Below are 23,852 nucleotides of genomic sequence, written 5' to 3'. Positions count from 1 at the left end.
AACTATACCCAGTCATTTCCATTTTTTAATGGATTACGTCATCCTTTAGTGACATAATCATTTATGACTTCATACTTTTGTGACAGTTATTTAATTTGATAAATAACTTCATCATTTCGTGACGTCATCTAGTGTGCCTAGTTTACCATCACCTCATTTTCTGGATGACGTCACTAAAATGTCCCAAAGCACATCTAGTGTACAAGGGGACACATAAATAAAACTAATAAGTAAAGAATGATTGGCAATGTTTTCGTAGTATAGGTAGGGACAACACGGTTATAGTCAAGATTGTCCCCTTGTTTTACTTCCGGTTTCTTCTGTCGATTTTGATTGATAATTAGTAATGGTTAAACGGACAAGAAAGCCGGTCTTAACATGGGAAAACTGGGGGATAATAGTAAGATAATCACTAATCATGTGGGACAATATCTTGTAACCGTCGTTCCGTCCGCAGAGCCAAAACCGGATGGAAAAAAAGGCAAACAATCTTGACTATAACCGACAAAACGATATTATAAAGAAAAGGAAAACGATCGTCTTTTACGAATAACTTTTGTTTTTATTCAAAAAGTTGCCAAACTCAAATGGCTGATAGTTATTTTTAAAACGTCTATTGATACACTTTGATTGTCTATCAAAACTCACTTTATCATTTGAGCGTGGTCTTTGGAATCTGTGAGTCACATTTACCACATAGAGTTGCAACGATTCTTAAAGTAACCGGCCATCTTTGGGTAGTTGTAGAATCGGTTGTAGAGACCCATCATTTTGGGGTAGCTGCTGAACATGTTGGGGTAGGAATTGTACATCATCTCCATGCAACAGTAGAACATCATGTCACACCACATCATCTGGAAGAAAAGAGAAATATAAATATAAAGATGTAATACTGTGAAAAATTGTATCATTCATATAACAGCGACAAATTCACCCTTATAAAAATCTGAATCACATAATAATGTTAGAAAATTCTCCCCCCTTGTCTTGACTTTCACGAAAATCACTCGTCTATCCGAAACCAACTATCAATAATTTCTCACCCTCTTTATTTATGCCTAAAGCTAAACGTAGATTCCATGAAAAAAGCTTCTTTCTGAGAACTGCACATCTGTGGAACTTTGTTCTGTTTTCCTGCTTTCCAACTAACTACAATATGATCGCCTTCAAGTCCAACGTTAACAAATTCTTGATGAACCATCCTCTTAAGTAATCCAATTTGAAAAATTTCCCCTACTAAAGAGGACTACATGTTCCCATTGACCACTGTACACTCATTAAACCTTATCCTCGAGTGGCCCCCGGGCCTTGATAAGTGATGGATCCTTTGTTAAAAAAAGTCGTTTTTTTATGACGAATTATATAATTACTGTGCCGATGTATTCTAAAGTTTAAGTTTACTTATGAAATAAATGCTTTCTTTTATGGAAGTTGTTTCAGACAAGACACAAAGGCAAAGAGGTTACAAGAGCAACAGATGATTATCGCAAAGACAGGAGGTACCTATTGGCTTTAACATTCAAAGAAGTAAGGCTGCAATTAAAAGAACAATGAGCATAAAGAAAGTTTCACAGCATTGCAGTTCTTGGAAAAAAGAGAAGGTCAGGGAATAGGAAGCCGTATTACAATGAGGTGTTAAAATAGTGAAATAATGAAGACCACTAGACCAACGTGTCAAACGAGCTTGAACAAAAGAAGCAGGTAATAGATCAGATTATTCTGAAAACCACATGCCATCCTAGTATATATAAAATCGACTTAGACTAGCAACACGTGCAAAAGAGGTTGCAGTGAAGAAAACAGGGTGCAGGCCAATCAAATTTCAGATATTGTTCTGCACTTTATAAGTAGCCTTCAAATGGGGCAGTGACTCACCAGCGCAAATATGAGAACAGTAGTTCATGCATGGTTTCATAGTAGATTTGTAGAAATACAGAATAGCTCCAGGCGTGCGAAAGTGTTTAGAGCAATTGAGAGAACCGATTTCATGAGTAGCAGAAAGAACAATGGAACTAATATATGAGCTCAATAAAAAATTTGATGAGAAAGAAAGACCAATAAGTTTTAGAGTTGATTTCTCATCTAAAGCAAATTAATTCATAAGAATGTCCGAACCGAGTCGCTGTGAGGACCGCACACATCGGATGATGAAGCTATATGTCGAAATAAAACTTGTGTCAGTACTCTTAATATGACAAACATTGTGATATATAGGCTTGACTGAATGTTTTCTCAAATTGAGACCCTACGCCAGTAAGTAGCGATTAAGTTAGCTAGAGTCAAATTTTGACTAGGGTTACATAAGTTCATGTCAAGGTAACGCATATTTCTATAAAAGATAGTTGTCAGGATTCAACTAAAGATGGGTGATACAGCAGGTGCAATAGATCAAACGCACAAGACAAAATTAGTCGAACGATATAAGGAGGTGATGACGCCACGCCTTCGAGCGAGAGAAACAAAAATAATTAAAAGAATCAGTTTCATTCTGGAAGTCGTGCGGATGGCATACAATCCAATAATGTGAACAATCTAAAATAAATATTATTTCGATGTCTGTCCGTCTGCATCTCTCCGTTCTCAAGTTAAAAAACTCAGTCAAGATAAATTTACAAGTAAAGAATTACAAGATCTCTCTCTTTTTTCATGAGTGAATTCTTCTTCCAGTAAAATTTTAAGAAATCAGAAACCTATTCTATTGGTTTCTTGATCACTCATGATTGAGAACGTCAATGTGCGATCTAAAGTTGCTAAGAACCTAGCGTGTGCGATCACAATGCAACAAAGTGTATTAAACGAAGACTTTTATTGGTTGACCATTCGCAAAATACTATAAAATTACCAATTTGTGGTTTATTAGTAATTCAGAGCTGTTTGAATTCAATGAAATTCTACAGATTAAAAAAATAATACATCAGGCGTTCAAACCAAAGCAATATCGATGACTGATTGGACTATGGAAAGTAAAAAAATCCCAAATCAATTTTTTCTACAACCCAGCAACCTCTATGTAGTAAAAGAAAAGAAAAAACTGTATCCTCCTCAAACAAAAAAGGTAACTTGTAGCTTGATTGGCTGCTCTTATCTCATATGTAAAGCAAATACTTTTAATAGATGGCAACTTGCAAAAGTATTTACAGATTATATACTGTCCGTTGTTCGTTGATCAATGAAAAGTAGAATTTAAAATTTAAAGTTGTAAAAATCGGCGATCGATCGAATCCAGAAAAATAAAAATCTTTCTCTATAAATCAACCTCCTCTATGTAGGAAGAGTACAAACAGAGTTCCAACGTCTCTCATTTCACACACACACACACACACACACACACACACACACACACACACACACACACACACACACACACACACACACACATACGCGCACACACACACACGCACACACGCGCACACACGCACACACATATATATAGCCACCTTAAAAGTAGCACGATCTCTCTAATCTTACCCTTAATGACCAACTGACACCACAAGACAAATTTCAATTCTTTTTCCAACAAGATGGCGCTACATACCACACGTCTCACAGATCACTAACACGAGTTCATGACATGTTTACAGAAGAGAGAACAATAAACAAAGGGTTATGGCCACCACGTTCCCCGGACTTGTCACTATGTGATTTTTATCTTTGGGAGACTTTAAAAAAGTATATGCAAATAATCCTCACAATCTAGACCAACTAAAGGAGAACATTACCAACGTTATCAGGGGAATCACCAGAGAACAGGCAGTATCTACAAACATTGTTAAACGTGACCAGAAATGCATAGATGTCAACGGGAGTACTTCCAGCATCTTTTATAACATTACAAGTAACTTAAACAATAAAAGAATGTTTCTCCTCTCTACTACATTTTTCTGGACTACTTTTTAGTGGGACACACTCTTTCTCTCTGTTTCTCTCTCTGTTTCTCTCTCTCTCTCTATATATATATATGGGGAGGGGGTTCAGATTTGTATCGATAGACTTCCTAACACTTATTTACTTCTTAATTCTTTGTTTCTGCTTGTTTCACACACACACACACACACACACACACACACACACACACATACACACACACACACACACACACACACACATAAGTACTTAAGCTTTAAAAAAATCTTTATTCCTACATAATTTTATGTGCATATATAGCATAATAGTTCTCAGAATAAGTTTTTAATAGAATTATTGTACTTATTATTTATATATTTACTTATTTATATATTATATTATTATCAATATTAGTAGCAATATTTAGCAAAGTTTATATAGTCATGTATTAGTGAAATACTAACTGGATTGAATTTATATTTCATTTTAAAGAAATTGTATTTATCACTAAAGAGCCATAAATTCAGTAGTTGTCTGATTTTAATATCTCCGAAACAGCTACATGGTAGACAGCTGATGATTCACGTTTTCTATTAAACAATTTAAGTTAAAAATTATTTTTATTTCTACTTGTACAGTTTCATTTACTTTTTGTAGTTGGGATTTTTTTAGTTTACGTATGAAAGTATGCGATATGTTGAACTAAGTCAACATTTATAGAAAACCACTTTTATTTTATTTTTTATAATGCATATATATATATGTATATATATATATATATATATATATATATATATATATATATAGAGAGATAGATAGATAGAAAAATAGATAGGTAGATAGAGAGATACGTACTAGCAGGAGTGCCCGGCGTTACCTGGTCATAAAATATGCTTAAAGATAATATTTTAATTTACGTGGATTTCGTATTTATTATTATTGAGTCAATTCTCTATCAATTATTTCATAATATATTGTACCCAATATATAGCCATGATTTCAAAATGAAAACAAAATATGATTTGAATACCATGAGCAGGAATCAAAATCGAAACGAAAATTGATAATACGGATCGTAAAAAAAATTATAGCGATCATTAAAAATAAAAGAAAAGAAGAGAAAAAGGCAAAAGAAAAGAATAGGAAGAGGATAGAGTAAAGAGCAGATAAGAATACAGAGAAACATTTATAAATCCTACCCTCTGATGAGAAGGAAAGTGTTTCACCGAAACTCCGCGGATTAATGACTATCCACTTATTTTGTGCTTCCTTTTTAAATTGAATATGTCTTTAACTCTTTTTCAAAGTGTTTTTTAACATGCTTTATAAACTATTTGTTCTTATATATATATATATATATATATATATATATATATATATATATATATATATATATATAAGAACAAATAGTTAATAAAACATGTTTTATAATATACACGTTAGTGGGAGGAGTGTATAAGCTGACAAAATAATTAACTTCAAGTACAAAGTTAATACGAACCTGATCTCCCATGAACCACTGACTGCCACCATTGCGCATGCACAAAGTCCTCTCCATGAAAGGCATGATCCTGTTGAAGGTGTTCATGTATCTCCAGTACATATAGTTCTGAAAGCAAAAAATGAACACATATTAAAAATTGCCTTTGAAGAAAGTGCATTAGATTATGCCACCATTTCTAGATTTGCATCAATTCGATTTAAATATTAAAAAAATAAATGAAATCTGACTTACATCGTAATTGCCGCACATGCTGTCACCACCGAATCCCCAGTCGTTCATGTTGTACTGTGGGAAAAGAAAAAGATAGATTTAGAATCATTTGTAATTTATGATAAAGGTATTGTTAGAATATATTTAGATTGCAATACGGGGCTATAAAAATTCTATAAGAAAAATTTGATGTTATTATCCTACGGCATAGCTACAAAAGAAATAACTTGAATGTCTATTACATAGTGCCATTATATTATCTAAAGTTTGTCTGTATAAGGGGTTGATAGGATAACCTGGCATGAGGATATTTCCCCCCACAAGTAAACCCTGTCTAAATATTCAAAGTAAGGTGGTATTCGAAGCTCCCCCCCCAATAATCCCTCATAATGACTACCCCAGAATTTATAATACGAGGAATGATGCGCCTTCTCAAAATGATGTTGTCTATAATAGCAACATTAAGGCTGAATATTCTACCAGAATAGATAATTAGTTATCTGGATTACCTGGAATCCGTTCGTAGCAATCACTAAAAAGAAAGGTAACGGATCAATTGGGGAGAAGGAAATTAATGTTCTTCACTTTTTTACTAACTCAACATTTCAGAGATGAAAAAGAATTTAATGAAAGTTTTGAATGTTTTTATATCTCACCGAGATCAAATATTAGCCAAAGAAGGGGCGCCATTGTTTTCCTTAAATTTAGACTAAAATAAAATAAAACAAAAGTCATTATAATACGAAGTTAATAAACTATATAAATAAATACAAAATTTAAATATTATACAGCATCCTCTCTTCGGCATTGTAATGTTTTCCTCTTCTCAAGTAGTGAGCAAATGTTTCTGTCTGTCTGTCTCTTTCTCTCTCTCTATATATATATTCAATTTCTTCATCAGTAAATAGTATATATATATATAAATGTTACATGATAAGGGCTGTCCCCTTTTCATGTAAGTATACAGATAGAGAGATTTAGTTAAAATGAAAATAAAATGAGAGAAAGCAGAAATCGAACCCTGGATATAAGTTTTAAAGAACAATAGGTTTAAATGGAATGTCCAGTAAATAGATTCTGATGAAATAAATAATAAATAAACTATCATTGTTAGAAAGAATGTGGATAATAAAATATGGGTTAAATGAATTAGATATGTAGGTTGAATTCCTTTGTGAAAACAACAAAGGAAAAATGGGAAATCAGAATGTTCGGAAACGTGCAGGTCGCGCATGTTGATGGCACATGAATTGTGGTCATGTTGGCCGGACATGCATGGATTTCTCAATATAGGAAGTAAGAGTTAGTTAGTTAGTGAGTTAGTGAGAAAACAGAAGCAGGGGGAGAAACCCACAGAGAGTCTGAGGATTCGAACGTCTAGAAGCGAGACGGTCACTTGTGAAACTTAGAATGACGCTTTGAATTTTTGATGATGAAAACCACGGCCGGTCGTGAGAAGAAATAAAACCATAAAAGGTGTTTTTGTAAACGTCGTCTTTGTGCTGTGATTCCAGCGAAAGGTAAAGTGAATTGTTATTATATGTCTATATGTCTGTGTTATAAAATGTCATGACATACACATCTCATATCTACAATGTGAACTCTACATCTCATATCTACACTAAGACTGTCTGAACAATGTCTCCTCACTCGAAGAGTTTCCATAGCAACACTTCTAAGTAATGAACATTTAATATAAATATGAATCTTCATAACACGAACAATCTCTCTTACAACAACATCTCTCTCTCTCTAAGATACAACATCACTTGTAATAAGACTCTCTCTCAACGACAAACACTCTAATAAGACTCTTTCTAAGCATCACTAATAATAAGACTCTCTTTTAATGAAACCCCTATATAACATAAATATATATACATATATATATATATATATATATATATATATATATATATATATTATTTTCTCATTACTTTGTTAAAAGATTTTTTAAAAAGATTCTAACCGCTCCTTTAATTGCAATTTTTTGTATCTCTCTTGCACTAGGGTCACCGGATATATTTAGCAGGTAGTTTTTTTTCATAAGTCCAGTTGCTCATATAATTACTGGAAACTATAATCACTGAACTTTCCTTTAAAAAAAAACATAGCTTATGTATATGATGGTTGTCTACTCAGTTTCTAGTGTGGCCAACTTTTAGAGATTTTTCAGGTTTTGTGCAATCGGAGATATATTTTAGTCCTGACAGACTGAGGCAGATTTTACCAGAGACTGCGTATTGTCGATCAGTCTGACTCACATGGACGTTATTTTCGGAGGAAAAACTTGTGCACGCTTTTGAGATTAGCAAATCACAAACAGAGCTTTTCACAGACAGTATGGTGGGAATTGTTCGGAACATCTTATCCTTACAGAAGACTCGTTTGAAAATTGCATGCTAAACATGATTTATCTAAAAAAAAGACAGTTCCTTTAATGAATTATTAACACACACACACACACACACACACACACGCGCGCGCACACACACACACACACACACACACACACACACACACACACACACACACACACACACACACATATATATATATATATAATGTTGCAACGTTTTGATGTTATTTTTTTTTTAGCGCTAACTATTAAATAACTCCACTGAGCCTTAGAGAGTCGCCTCCCATTAGATACACTTGGATTTCCTCCCTTTCATATACATTATCGCCCTATTGTTAGGGACGTATATATATATATATATATATATATATATATATATATATATATATGATTTGGGGTTGCCGTGAAAGGTTAGTTTTATTCTACAGATCGACACATGCAACGTCGACCGTGGCCACGGCTATACCGTCCAGTACGAGAGGAACCACGGGATCAGAGCAACGCCAACGGTTCGCGTGCTCACGCGAACGAGTGGCGGTGTCAAGCTGCCTCCACAGGTAGCTGTCGTCGGTGTCGCTGACGCGGCTGCATGCCTGAACGGGCCAACCGACTCGACATGCGCGACCGGCGGGATGTTTTCGTTGTCGTCCTATTTCGAACCCCCTGTGGAGCGTGAGACGAGGGATCGCTCATAGACCACTTGACTTCAAACTCGGGGTGTCGTACTTAGTAGAGCGGCCACCACAATGCAATCTATTGAACTAAGCCCTCGACCGATGTATTTGTTGTTTATTTTATTCTCTCTCTCTCTCTCTCTCTCTCTCTCTCTCTCTATATATATATATATATATATATATATGTATATATATATATTAGGCACCGCCAAAAATGGCCGAAAAATCAAGTTGTTGTTTTTTAAAACGAAATTACATTTATTAAAATCCATTATTTCTGAGTAACTTTTTTTTTCCAGAAAGATAAAACCCTGAATTTTATCATATAGAAAACAGAATAATGTAAAACTTTTTCTACTATTTTTAATTAAATTTTAAATGTTAAATTTTCCCAAAAAGTTAACAATTGACATTTTTTGTCTTGCACAAAAAACGTACATAAATATATATAAAAAAAAGGTTTTTGAAATAATTAATTTATTTATTTGTTGTCTAACTAAGATTTAGGATGATTTTCTATGAGAATATGCAAAAATATTATAATATAAGTACCTGGATTTCAAATAATTCCACTTATTCATATAGGCAAGCAGTTACTTCGCGTCGATCTAGAGTCTAGATCGACAATGTTTATGTTTATATTTGATAAAAAGCAAACTATGGAAGACCAAACACGCCAAAAAGAATTATTTTTCAGTGACAAAAATTTAAATGTATTATTAACGCTGAGGCTGGCAAGTACCAGATGGGTGACCATTTGTATGAGTTTGGTTTTTAATGTGTGTGTGTGGGGGGGCCAGGCTCCCCAAAATGGGGGTGGGCAATTTAAAGCAGAATAAAAAAAATATTTCAGCGCGTTTGGTCCACCGTAGTCGAAAGGCGGCAAACGTTTTCAAACAGGATCGAAAAAATTATGCTATTTTTAACACAAAGGGCACAATATTTGTCGATTTTTTTTTGTATCGATTCTTCAAAGCATGCCCTGTTTAATAATGGTCATCAATTATTCGACTCGCTAAAAAAAATTGTTAATTTATTTATCAAAGATTTTAAAATGGCTTTTTTCGTATAAATATTAAAAAAATTTTTTTTTTGTTTTGCTTAACTTAAATTAATTATTTTACTTAACATATTCACCGAATTTCACACTTCAAAACTCAAAAGCGGGATAATTAAACATAATCGAAGTTCTGATATTCAGATGTCAAAATAAGGTATGCAAACATTTTTTTTTAAATCTATAATTCTGTCCCTTACAACAACACAATATGTTGTGTTCAGTTTCAGATGATTATTTTAAGCATATTTGTACCCCCTCAAAACAACGGGGGTTTTAAGCAATATATATATATATATATATATATATATATATATATATATATATAAACATCGTTTATGAAAAATAAGTACACTGTTATAAAGTTCATTCTTCTCTTAATAATCGCTGAAAATTTTGTATTCATCGGATAATTACCTGATTTTTGATAGATTTTTAAAAAGACGGTCCGTCAAAAAGTACTTACATGCCCCCCCCCCAGTTTTGGCGGTGCCTAATATATATATATATATATATATATATATATATATATATATATATATCTATATAATGAAGTCGTATTCCTGTTTGTTTATTTGTTCACATACGTCATATATGACGTCATAACAGATAACATATATGTGCAGTATGTCATATATGATGTCATACATGACGTCATATATGACGTCCTAGCATAAACAAAAAAAACATACAATCTAGTCTCTCTCTCTCTCTCTCTCTCTCTCTCTCTCTATATATATATATATATATATATATATATATATATATACATATGGCGAATGCTATATTATTTAAGCTTTTCACATTAATCTCTCAAAACCTTTAATAATCAATTTCATTTTATAACTATGAAAAAATATCATAAAAAATATAAATCTGAAAACATTACTAAAAATAACTGACTCACCCTGAAGTTTCCGTTCTTCCAATGGTAGTACCTACAGTAATCGTTCATAATTTCATAGAAGCAGTCGCTGATGTAGTCACACCTGAACATATCCATAGGATTATTGGGGTAGAAATCTACAAATAGCAAACGTAGAATTAATACTCATAAAAAAAATCGTAAAACCACAACTTTTTAATGTTCTTGTATTTTCTGAAGATTTTCTTTCAACTCTTTAAAAAATTCGATGTCTGTCCGTATAGGTGTGGTGTCTATGTGTTCTCTATAAAAAGAAAGATTAGACAATTTATATGAAATCTAAAAGTATATTCTCATGCAGAATTTATTGGGGGAAGACAGTGGAATTGTTCCCAAGTCCCTAAGCGTATCTCCATTGGTTCTCTAAAATACCGTTAACTTTTCAAATATAGCCCTGTTTATATATATATATATATATATATATATATATATATATATATATAAATACATATATATATATACATACATACATACATGCATATATATATACATACATATATATACATATATATACATACATATATATACATACATATATATACATATATATACACACATATATATATACATACATATATATACATATATATATATATATATATATATATATATATATATATACTATTTTCTGGTAAATACAATATAAGTGTTCCTGAATCTGTACACGACGTGTAAACTTAAAAGATTTACGAGTGGCCGAACCTCCGTAAAAACTTCGAATCCATCGTATTTTGTAAACAAAATATGTCATACATATAAAACTCTTCGAGGAAGACAATGGAAGTTGTCCCGAATCTGTAAGTTTCCTCTGTCTACACGATTATTTAAATGCGCTCTCTTGGAAGTAATCCCTGCGGGCAGGACATCAAAGGATCAATTTTAACAACATTCACACCGTATGTATGAGGCAATGATTACCATGTCTTCCGAATATTTCAGCGTTTTTATACAAGACAATCAAATCTCTAGGTTAACCTTTATGTGTAAAATACCTACAGGCTCCCACCCTTATGTAATTCATATACAAAGGACTTCCAAAAACTTCAAATACGTATTTTAATGAAATTTAAACCCTATGTATAAGAAACCAATTCAGACATTTTCCAACATTTCCGTTTCTTCTAATTATATTAAAGTAAGAATACAGTAAGAAGGTGGTAAAAGTATGCATATTATTCGTGTTCAACATTGAGTCTCAGGCAATATTGAGTCTTACATGTTAGCATTTTATATAAGAATCTGTAAAAATTGAATCTAAATCCTAAAAATAATGTTATCGTAGAAAAACAATTATTTAGATTTCTATTATAGAAAAATCCATACCGTACCTCCCCAGCATTACCTAGCATACAGTAAAGTCATTCAAATTATTAATGTTTTATATTTTGATATTTTACACCATATAAAGGAAGTTGTACGGTAGACAAATCTACTTATATTTTTCAAATTAAAGTAAGAGTTGTCTCCCTTGATTTTTTTTGTGCGCAGCACGATTAAGATATTTCATATGATCAATTGTCTCCGTTGGACGAAGTAATTTTCTAATAGATTGCAAATAACATGATAAAAATGACTAGTCAGAATCAGATTTATTAGCTAAAAGGGTATTTGGGTATGACTTTGAAATTTCGACAAATTTTATATTAGAAAAATGAATGTATCTTCCTGGTGTTACTGAAAATGCAGTGAAGTTTATATTTTTATTTTCAGTTGCACATTCTTATACTTATATATAAAAAGTAATAAAACTTTATTTATGATTTAAGGAAATTAAGAAAAAAAAACGGACAATCCAAATCGTAGAATACTCTCTGTCTGTTTACTGTTTATGCCCACTAATTTGGCATTTATGGGTACTTAATTTTCTACAACTCCGGTATTAATTTCTGATAGGCTGGACGTAGAATACCAGCCTAGAAAATCATGGGCGGCTTAGTGACTGGGCTTGAATCTCTCAGCTGGCAGTAATTGTCTGATGATCTAAACATAATTCTTAATATTTATATATAAAAAAAAGAAATATTGTGATAAAAACCCATTAAGAACCCCCCCCTGAGATTTCATTAATCAAGAAAAAGCGATAAAATTCACTATTCCAACTTCTTGTCGTTGAATACTCTCTGACTATTTATTATTCATGCCCGTTGATTTGGGTTTTTTAGATACTCAAGTTCTGGTAGCCTGGAGATGCAATAATGGCATAGGAAGTCAAGGTTCAATTTCGACACTGATGATAGCGTAAGCAAAAAATACCATCATTTATAGGTATAAAACAATTGTTAATATATTTTTAAAAATATTATTCTTATATAATATGTGCATGCATGTATATTTCTGTATACCTTTTCTTTTTACATAGATTTAAATTTATTGTAGTTTATCACAATATATATGTTATGTATGCATATATATATATATATATATATATATATATATATATATATATATTGATAGAGTACAATAAATATATACATGCATTATATATATATATTTATATATATATATAATACGTGTATGCATGTATATATTTCTATGCCTTTTCTTTACATAGATTCAAATTTATTGTACTCTATCACAATATATATATAATATACATATATATATATATATATATATACATTATATATATATGTACATTATATATATATTGTGATAGAGTATATATATATATATAAAATACGTGTATGCATGTATATATTTCTATGCATTTCCTTTAAAAATAAAATGTTTTAATTCAACGTTATGTCACGCGGTTAATGATAGCCGAATGAATACGTTCTTTATTAATCAAGCCATAGATGGCTTGTGTTGCCGTGTTCGGATCCATCGACTGGTGTTAATCGTGACACACTGCACTGAAGATTCCCGAAAGGATGAAACACTAGTGTCTGTAGGTATTTGATTATTATAGTATATATATATATATATATATATATATATATATATATATATATATATATATATATATATATATATATATATATATGTAGTCCGTACAGTCCGTACAGGACTAAATGATTTTAAATATTTATTAGCTTAAATGTTATTTGGGTCTAACATAAAAAGTTCGTTATGTTAATACTTACTATATTCACGGGCCATGTACCTGCAAATGGCCATTGTTTCGGGCATCATGTAACCATTGTCCATCTGCAGACAGGGGAGGTAATTACAAGGGAAATCTGGAATGAAAGTATGAATTTGAAAATATGTATTTTATAATCATGTGCTACAGATGATCCGTCATATGGTTTTACATTGCAGTCTAATATGAAGTACATTTGATAAGCACAATAAATGCGGCATAATTCTTTGATGATTTCCGAAATCTTGACATAGGTGACATCAGTGTAATGCATATGAACGTGCATACCGTTGGGACAGAGCAAACAAAAAAGCGACCGTAATAGGGGTCAGTGTACCCAATGATACAGGGCTTAACAGAGTTGAGAGGGAAAAGATAACAAAGTATCAAGGACTTATGTATGATATGAAACGAAATTGGAAATTAAAAGACGTTTCAATTATACCAGTCATCATAGGAGCAACTGGGCTTATGAAAAAGAACTTTAAAAAGTACATAGCAAGCATACCCGGTGAACCAAGTGCAAGTGAAATACAAACGATTGCACCGAAAGGGACGGCTAGAATCCTGAAAAGATCTCTTGGTTGGACTCACTAAAATAGGGGTAAATGTCAGACATCTGGTTGGATGTCCCATCCCCTAGAAGAAAAAGTTTAAGAAAAATGAAAAAAAAAAGGGACAAGTCCATACTATACAACATGTTATACAGCATATTTTTATGTTGTATTAGATGAGTGAAATAAAACGTCGTCTTGAAACAGCTGTAAACATTTACTCGTATGTATATCTTGGTTTAATTTAGGAAAAAATTACATACGTTAAGACGAACATATATATATATATATATATATATATATATATATATTTTTTCAAGTGTTATGAACTAATTATTTTATATTAATTCCGAGTGCGATGTTAAAATGTTTTAAATTAACAATGTTAAACAAGATTTAATAAATTATTGCTTTTATTCTTTCGAGGATAATGTTTATTCCTGTGAAAAAACTTGGTTAAAGAACTTTCTTATTAACATAACACCCACGCACGCACACACACACACACACACACACACACACACACACACACACACACACACACACACATATATGTATGTATGTTCGACACTATTCAACAGAATATCAAGCTTTCAGTTTTTGCACGTTGATGATAGATATTTGATAGTTTTCTCAATTGATTTTAATTTTATTGTTTACATATGTATATGTGTAGGGATGCATATCATACTTTATTACAGATAAGCAATGTTGATTACCGAAAGCATGATATACTAGTATCTGCAGGTATTAATATATATATATATATATATATATATATATATATATATATATATATATATATATATATATATATATATATATATGCTATCATCGGAATCGTCCGGGTGATTTGCGGAAACGCTGCGAAGTGCCGAAACGTTGATCGTCTTAACCATAATTAAAGAAATCATAAAGAAAACATTTGTTTACTATCAGTGGTTTATTATAAAATAATGTACATATTTATCTACATTTGTAAAAAAAAAAAATCATTGAAACAAAAAACAGAAGAAAAAATTATATAAAAATAATTAACAGTTGTTTGTTCTTCAAGAAATAAATATTTATTTCTGAAACGTATTTTGCAATAAATGTTGGTTTAATTTTAATTTTTTTTAAACTGTCGTAAACATTGTCCAATAATTATTCCAGAAATCTTTTTAATTTTTCAATTATTTTTTATTTTATTGAAATTGTTCTCATTTTTCAATTAATTATTTAAGAATATTGTTTTCAATTTGCAAATAATTTTTCATGGAATTAGTTTCGTACTGACAGAAATATATCTTTCATTGAGAAAATTGGCAGGCATTTAAAAAAAAAAATAAAGAAAAAAAAATCACTACACTTTCGTTCGACACCTTTCGGCGTTTCCCGTAAACTACCCAGACGATTCCGACGAAATCATTGGGTAAGTACTGTTTTTAAAAATCGTTTACGTACAAATCGTACATATTTGATACATTGTTTACTTTGAAGTTAAAATATCTATCATTAAGAAATCGTAATTGCTTTTGTAAATCTCTGCCATAATAATAAATCTCAAGTCATATTCGTACGTACGTTATCATCACATTAAAAAAATGCGATCTACTAGTGTTTGTTGATTAATCTATTGTCGCTAATGTAAAATATTTGACTTTACTGTTACATAGCGCGGACACGCGTATGCAAATCAATGCGAAATGACGTTACTGGTAATAAAAATAAAGGCGTTAAAAAGGAGATCACGTTAGAGACGAAAATAACGTTCGAGATTACATGATAGGCGTAGATGATGCTCGGAGAGAAAATCACGTGAGGAACGTCACAGCGGAGAATGGGGAAATATATTTGTACAACCAAAAAAGCGAATTGAAGTTCTTTTCTATTCTTTGTCCATTTTGCTCCTGAGGCCACAACGTCTCAATTCTTGGACAACTTAAATTGTAAGAAATAAATTGTTCTAAAATCGAAATTTTTGTCATACCGCATAGTATAATTTTAAACTGATATATTGTTTTAATAAGTTACATTTGTTTTTTTGATTTAAATAATATTTCGCTGTCAATCAATATTAAGTTAAAAATACAGAGAATATTTATTCCTTTTAAAAGAATTAAATTGCTACAATTTTGATTACGAAGAAGATTATATATATATATATATATATATATATATATATATATATATATATATATATATATATATATATATATATAAGTGAAGTTGTCTCTGTGTGTGTATGTCTGCGTGTGTACATTTCCCTACACAACTACTCTGTTAATTTTCGGTCTACGGACTCGAGATTTGACATAAGAGGAATTGACATTTGGGAAAATCTTTTTAATCGGTTTTCGAGCAGAAATGGGAAAAAGTTCAACAATTTGAGCTTTGAAAACTCTACCAAACTCCTCCGACAATTTTGTGTCTAAACACTTGAAATTTTAAATGTAAGTTACTTGGACATGGATCAAACATTTTTAATTTGATTTGAGCCCAAAACAATAAATGTTAAGAGGTCAGACCAAAGTTTAAAAAAAAAAATGATCATTACGGTCTCTACCAAATTACTCAGCCAATTTCTGGTCTAAACATTTGAAATTTTACATAAAGGGTATTCAAAGATAGGGCAAGCTTTTTAATCAGTTTGGGTTGAAAATTTGAGCTGCCAAGGGGTCAAAGTTTTAAGATTTGACTTTTGCGGTTTATAGCAAACTACTCAGCCAATTTTTGGTCTAAAGATTTGAAATTTACATAACGGGTATTCAGACATGCGGCAAGCATTTTAATCAGTTTTGGAGTGAAATTTTGGCTGCTAATAGGTCAAAGTTGAAAGAGTGGACCTTTGCAGATTCTACCAAACTCCTCCGCCAATTATGGGTCTAATCACTTTAAATTTTAGATGGACATGGGCCAAACTTTTTATTTTGATTTGAGACCAAAATAATAAATGTTAAGGGATCAAAATTGGAGGCAAAGTTAAAAAAACTACCTTTGCAGTCTCTACCAAATTACTCAGACAATTTTTGGTTTAAACATTTGAAATTTTACATAAAGGGTATTCCTACATAGGGCAGGTTCTGAACAGTACATAGAGCCCGAGCAAAGCCGGGATGAAGTACTAGTATATATATATATATATATATATATATATATATATATATATATATATATATATATATATATATTAGATTCATTTATTAAAAGACTAGTTTAGCTGACAATTATTTTTGCGGTAAGAATACAGAGAATTTAAATTGTTAAAAAAAATTAAGTTGCTAAAATTGTGACTGCATAAATAACTAAACAAACAAATAAAAACAATGACGTATTTATTAAAAGAATACTAGCAGGCCGACAAGCGTTGCCCGGTCGTAAACTATGGTTAAATATATTTTGAATTTACATAAATTTCGTATTTATTATTATTCAGGCAATTCTATATCGATTATTATATTATACCCAGTATATAGTAGTGCTTTCAAAAGTAATAAAAAGTATGACGTGGGCCTTTCAGCTAGAATCGAAACCAAAACATATAACATCACAGCGTTAGTCGTTACCATTTGAGTCATCATTATATGGGTACGAAATAGATAAAAATGAACCAACGTATAAATGTCTCATTAAGCCGGTCTACGCTGCCAAGTTCTAACATTTTCAATTTCTAACACTTAGCAGGCATTTTACAGGTTACAAACTCATAAAAGAACGGTACATAAAAAATGCGAGCATGCGTCTTTGTAACGTGCTTGTCAATATTCTTCAATGGTGTCATTACATTTTAACCTGCATCTGTACGTTACATCCGAAACAGTTGTGATGTAACAACAAAGGAAATTAGACTCAGCTTTTTTTTTTCTAGTTGAAGTAAAAGACATTTATTTTTCAAACAACGCAGTGAATCTTGTTTTAAAATCTCTCAGTTCGCCATATAGTTAGCAAAACTTTGCTGTGTCGAACATGTGCCTTTTCTTCTCTTGCGTCGACATATCGGCTTGTCCTGGTGTCACGCGCGTTTTAAATTTCTCACGCCGGTCCGTTTTCATCTCGTAGTCCCGCCACGTGTGTTTTTTAAATCTCTTTTTTTTTTTCGCTATTATGTTTGCAGTCCGACCATTTTTTTTGTTCAAATTTCGGATTGCTTCTTGTTTAAAAGTTCCTCTCGCACTCACTCATGCTTCCAAATCCTTTGCTCCTCCACGTGGTGCTTTTTTTCTAAGTTTTTCTTCTCTTCCTCCGCTGTAATGTTCCTTGCGCACAGATTTGCTCATTTGCATATGTGAGATGCTGCTGCACACGCGTTATTGTAAATTAAAAAATCAGAAACAGGCAGACACACAAACATAGTGAGTTTTGTAAATTAGATTTAGTTTACAATGTAATTAGTTTTATGAAATAATAAAATCATTGTTTCTCAGTAGTATTGACTCTGGTAAAGATTTATTATTTAAACAATTATCATCATTAACAGTAAATTATAGATATTGGTGTAGAAAACACTATGGAATTTCCACGGTGTTCTGTTAATATTTAATTAAATAAAAAGCAAATAAAATGTGTATGCAATTAAACGTTTTAATTGGATGCTTTTTCTAAAACATCTGAGTTCAATAGAGATGCAATTAAGGTTTAGTTCAAGTGTAGATACCACACTGAAACGTGTTTTGTTAGTAGATCAAAACACTATAAAATATTTATGTAGCAAATTTCTGTGCAAAAATATGTTTTTTCAATAAATGAAATATAAATCAAATATTTCAATCGACGTCAACCATCTTCAGAAGAAAATAATGTTTTTTTTTAAATTTTGTTTTTACATCGAAATTGGCTTTATAAATGTTTTTTTAAAGTTTTTTCAACATTTAGGTGTCTTTAAAATGTAGAAATATTGATCTATTAAAAATATTTTGGATGGAAGATTTGTATAAATAGACTTGAAAATATTAGTGTTATCCAACTTGAACATTGGACATTACTGATAGCAATGCCGGATGCCGGCATAGTGAAGTGACATAGAGAACAAATACAGACAACCTAAGGCATCATTTAACTATTTTTGTTCGTATGTTACTTCACCATCCCGACATCAGTCATTGCTAATAACCATCTTAAACACTTACATTTCAACAGCGCGCTTATGGCAGCTGTATACAAATGACATAATAGTGTGCGAAATCGTAATTTCGCACACTATTCGGTCATTTGTATACAGCTGCCATACGGCAAGGAAGAAAGAAAAAGGTTATAAAAAAAGAACATGTGAAAACAGATCACGTTAGAGACACGTGTGTGACGTTTCAGCCGATACTAGAAGTCACGCGTGGCCAGAGAAAGCGGAATAAAGATATTTTGTTGAAATCTGAAACAACGAGTTGCATTTCTTTCCTATTCCTTGTTTTGTCTCCTTTGCAACAGTGTCTACATGTCAACACGTGCGTAAACACGTGTAAATTTGAATAAAAATGTATTTATTTGATGAAAAATGCGTTTAAATAGACTTTATCCGATTACACCTATTAGTTATGAACATTTCTAATATGTCTTAAAACGATTTCCAACTCCCGTTCCCTCAAACACACACATACATGGTTACCCATCTAAGTAACGACTTAGGTCAACTATGTTTAACTTTAGTTATTCGACAAGCACTTATGTTTTAATGTAATAGATATTTAGAAGGCAGTCAAACGTATATGAAGAATGTACGTTTGTTTCGTTTACCTCGAAGGACGAAGTATCTAGGGAATATCAAATTCACAAGCGGTCTCTATATATGTACATCCCGGCCAAGAGAGATGATGGCATTATGTATTTGCAGATTTTGCAAGGAGGTGCTATAATGCCTGGTATTCCTAAGTGGTCACCCATCTCGTACTGATTAGGTCCACCTTTACTTAACTTCGATTATCTAACGAGAACTCATGTGTTAACGTAATTATGCCGTATTTTATAATAAATAAAAACTACAATAAATTCTTACCATTCCTGCAACGATCCCAGTCGGAGAATTCGTATCTCTTGTCCATATATTTGACGCCGGCCATATGGAACATCATACGCATACACTCGGCACGGCCGCGGCCATTGAAGTAATGGAGGGTGTAGTTAGGCATAGTGGAGTTGTTTTCAGATCTACCAAAAAGGGAACAAGTTCTTGAGGTTCGAGTGACTGAGGACGAGTAGATGAACAAGAATCGTATTTATACTCTCAGATTGATCAAGTTGTTAGCGATAATGAACAGGTAAGCACTTATCCGTCCAAGGACGCCTATTCAATATTCCCCATATGACGAGACTTAATTTCGGTCGAACTTTACGAACTCTAAGAGTACAAATTACTGAGAATAATTACAGTTCGATTTTTATTTGTTTCAACGTACGTTCACCTGAATATCGGCCGTGTGCACTGGAAAGGAGTGAATGGGATTTGCATGAGTATTTGGAGAAAAATAGTAAACAACTCGTTACATGTATCAGTTGCATTATTTGGAGTACTCTTCTTATTTATATTTTGACCGTTGTAATCTCCGACCTTCTTTAGGTGCATCTTGTCGAACTTGGGAATTCCAACAGAATTTCAGACAGAACCGTTTATTTAATCTAAGAGGGTGGCATGTTCTCGTTCCGTCATCCATGAGTGGGTAGAAATTTAAATCAAGTTAATGACCTGCGGCGTAACGGATATAAGTGCTGAATAGTAATCAGTTTTAGGTGACGGTCTTTTGGAGTTTGAAGGGCTAATTCTCAGTGCGGGTGATATTAATAAATATAATTACGAATTACTTAAGACGGCAAATAACGACTACAGACGACCATAAGTTCAATAGATTAAACCCAGACCTTCAACTTCCAATGTAGAACCCTACTACCATGCCCCCCTTCTCCAACATCAGGGGTCTATGTCCCAACATTCCAAGGTTGAAACCCAATTACGGGAGACTAAACCAGATCTATTATTCTTAAGCGAAACTGGCATTGGACCGACTATTTCCCTAGAAGAGTTTGGAATTAAAGGATACTCAAACTTAACATCCAACTCTGACCCCCAAGATCGCCATGGGCATAGAACATGTGCCTACATTAAAGATGGCTTTCCATGTGGTAGGGACATCAAAAAGTTGGAGAAAGAAAAGTCTGCTTGTTAAGATCCGCGCGTTGTCTCTCAGCGGTTGTATTTTAAAATGTTGGAACAGAGCGTTGGCTACGCGATATTAACGTTAAGTGTGTGAGTTCCATTATAGAAACGTTGATTCAATTAGAATAAAAGAAAATACGCATCAAGTGCGCTTGAAAGCCAGATCACAGCGCAATATTATTATTCACTGAGACGTAAATTGGTTAAAGGGAAAATTATTCCCAACTCGCATTTACATAAAAATGCACTTTCGTAAATAATTGAATTCATTCAAAAGGTATCGCAAAAACAAAAACAAATAACATCTACGTAAATCGCGATATACCCGAACATTCGCGCGAGGTGGACGACTGGTAAGAGTGTAGGCTTCTTACAAGCGGGTCCCGATTTCGAATCTCACTAGATTCAGCCACTGTGGTGAGTTGTAGACGACAAAACGCGTGTCAATGGATAAATATATTTTAAAAACAATATATATATGCCGCTCCCCATATGGGAGTACCAAATTGGTTGAAGGGAAAATTATTCCCACCTTGCATTTAGGTAAAAATGCACTTTCGTAAATAATTGAATTAATTTAAAACATATCGCCCAAACAAATAACATCTCGCTCTCTCTATATATATAGTTTTACTGTTTTATCTGCTTAGTTACACATGTTTCAGTTACCGAATCGTATCAACGACCCAGTAACTTCATCAGATTTTACAGAAATGGTTATTATGATTAGAAAAACGATATTAGAAGAAGCATAGAAAGGCGGAGGGAGAATTTCAATTCTAATTCCACAACAGTTAAGTTCTAAGATTTAATCAATATTGGAAGGTGGTAAGGGGCGGGGAGGGGTTTAAAATATGCAGCTAGACACGGATAGGAACAGTATAGGGGAGAGATAGAAAAGAGGGGAAAAGAGGAAGTAAGATTGGGTAAAACTTTGAAGGCGAAGGTAGGGGGGGGAGAGAAAGTGATAAAAACTAAAGGAGAAGGAGAAAGACAAGCAGTTAAGGATGTGGCGTTAATTTGCGGATCGTCGCGGTTAGTTGTTGGATACATTTCATATGGAGTTTGACACTTTAAAGATCTATGCGGTTTGGGAGGGGGCGTTATTTGCAATAACTAATATGTGTCCTCTCAAAGCAACATAGTTACATCCAACTTAAGTGCATTTATATATATATAGGTGCGTTGAGGTCTCTAAGAAATTAAGTAAATTAAGATTAAAGTTGGCAGATATGGATTGAATTAATATAAAAGGATATGAAACCATAAACATATGCATGTAGAAGGATATAAATAATAATAATAATAATAATAATAATAATAATAATGATAGTAAAGGATAAATACAGTGAGCATAGGATATAGAACTACACATAAGACTAAAATAAAAGTAGTATATATATATATATATATATATATATAAGTTAGAGATGGTAATTAATAAAAATTCTTAGATTAAATAATACACGACATGTAGCTTCCTCAGACTTTTACAGAAACCCTTTCCGTAAAAGTCTGAGGAAGCTACATGACGGCCAAAAAAACGGTCGTGTAGCCGAAACAATAATGTAACTTAACAGAAAAATACGGTAATAAAAAATAAAACATATATATATATTTTACCTTATTGAAGGATTGAATCATTCAATAAGGTAAAAAGCTATAGCAAACATCTAAATGAGTATTGTAACCATAGTTCCTGATTTCAAAAGGCGAAAAATTAAAAGATACATCTGCCTTACTTTTAATGCTAGGTTTATTTATGGTGTCTTTTAAACTTAATAAAAACCCTTCAAAATTTGCTGACGAGGAGACCTTGCTTATTAAAAAACTATATGTAATTATTGTACGTAACTTGATGTCTACCACAATAAAAAGCATTGTTTTCCGAAACGATCGTACAGATAATTGATTTTGTTTTTGTTCTTTCTTATGAAACGGATTTTTAATTTAATTATAATTTGATTTTTAAATTTTAAATTATCAATCACATTACTTAATATTGAATTAGCTCTAGGATATTAACCTATCGAGCTTATTATATATCTAAATTACAACGAGCACTTTCTCTTTCCTGTATTTTAATCAAACTAGTAATTTCACTGTTACATTGAAATATGCTCAGCTCTTTAGACTATTGTTCTAATCTCCTTTAAATTTATATATATATATATATATATATATATATATATATATATATATATATATATATATATATGAAATAAAATGGAGGTGGAAGGACCTGGATACTCAACGTTTCGCCCGATTTATGCGCGCTTCTTCAAGAGGGATGGTCATTGACGAGAGAGTCGGAGGATTGGGGCTATATATAATGATGGGGGAGAGCAGCGTGTTTTCCTTATGTAAATTAGATGTCATATATACATGTATATACATTTTATGAGAGAAGAACTAATTAGAGTAAACTAGTGTAGTGGATTACGTCTAAAAGATAAAATATCGTAGAGATTAAAAATTGTGTTTGGAAATATAGCGGTGATAGATTAAATAAATAAAA

At 32.1% G+C, this 23,852-nt stretch overlaps 1 protein-coding gene across 1 annotated transcript; it reads right to left on the bottom strand.

Moving 5' to 3' along the window:
- Positions 1-689: 689 nt before the first annotated feature.
- LOC145265334 (S-crystallin SL20-1-like) lies at positions 690-20,312 on the bottom strand. Its single transcript, XM_080121102.1, has 6 exons — positions 20,180-20,312; positions 13,659-13,754; positions 10,555-10,670; positions 5,579-5,632; positions 5,345-5,452; positions 690-854 (listed from the first exon to the last, which is right to left on the bottom strand). Exons 1-6 carry the CDS (start codon positions 20,310-20,312, stop codon positions 690-692), a joined length of 672 nt encoding a protein of 223 aa, XP_079977228.1.
- Between the last annotated feature and the right edge of the window lie 3,540 nt (positions 20,313-23,852).

This window comes from Euprymna scolopes, chromosome 40 (genome assembly GCF_053919585.1).
Source record: "Euprymna scolopes isolate OS-2025 chromosome 40, ASM5391958v1, whole genome shotgun sequence".
Classification (NCBI taxonomy): Eukaryota; Metazoa; Mollusca; class Cephalopoda; order Sepiida; family Sepiolidae; genus Euprymna; species Euprymna scolopes.
The sequence above is the reverse complement of the archived record's forward strand: the minus strand, read 5'-3'. Positions and strand labels throughout refer to the sequence as shown.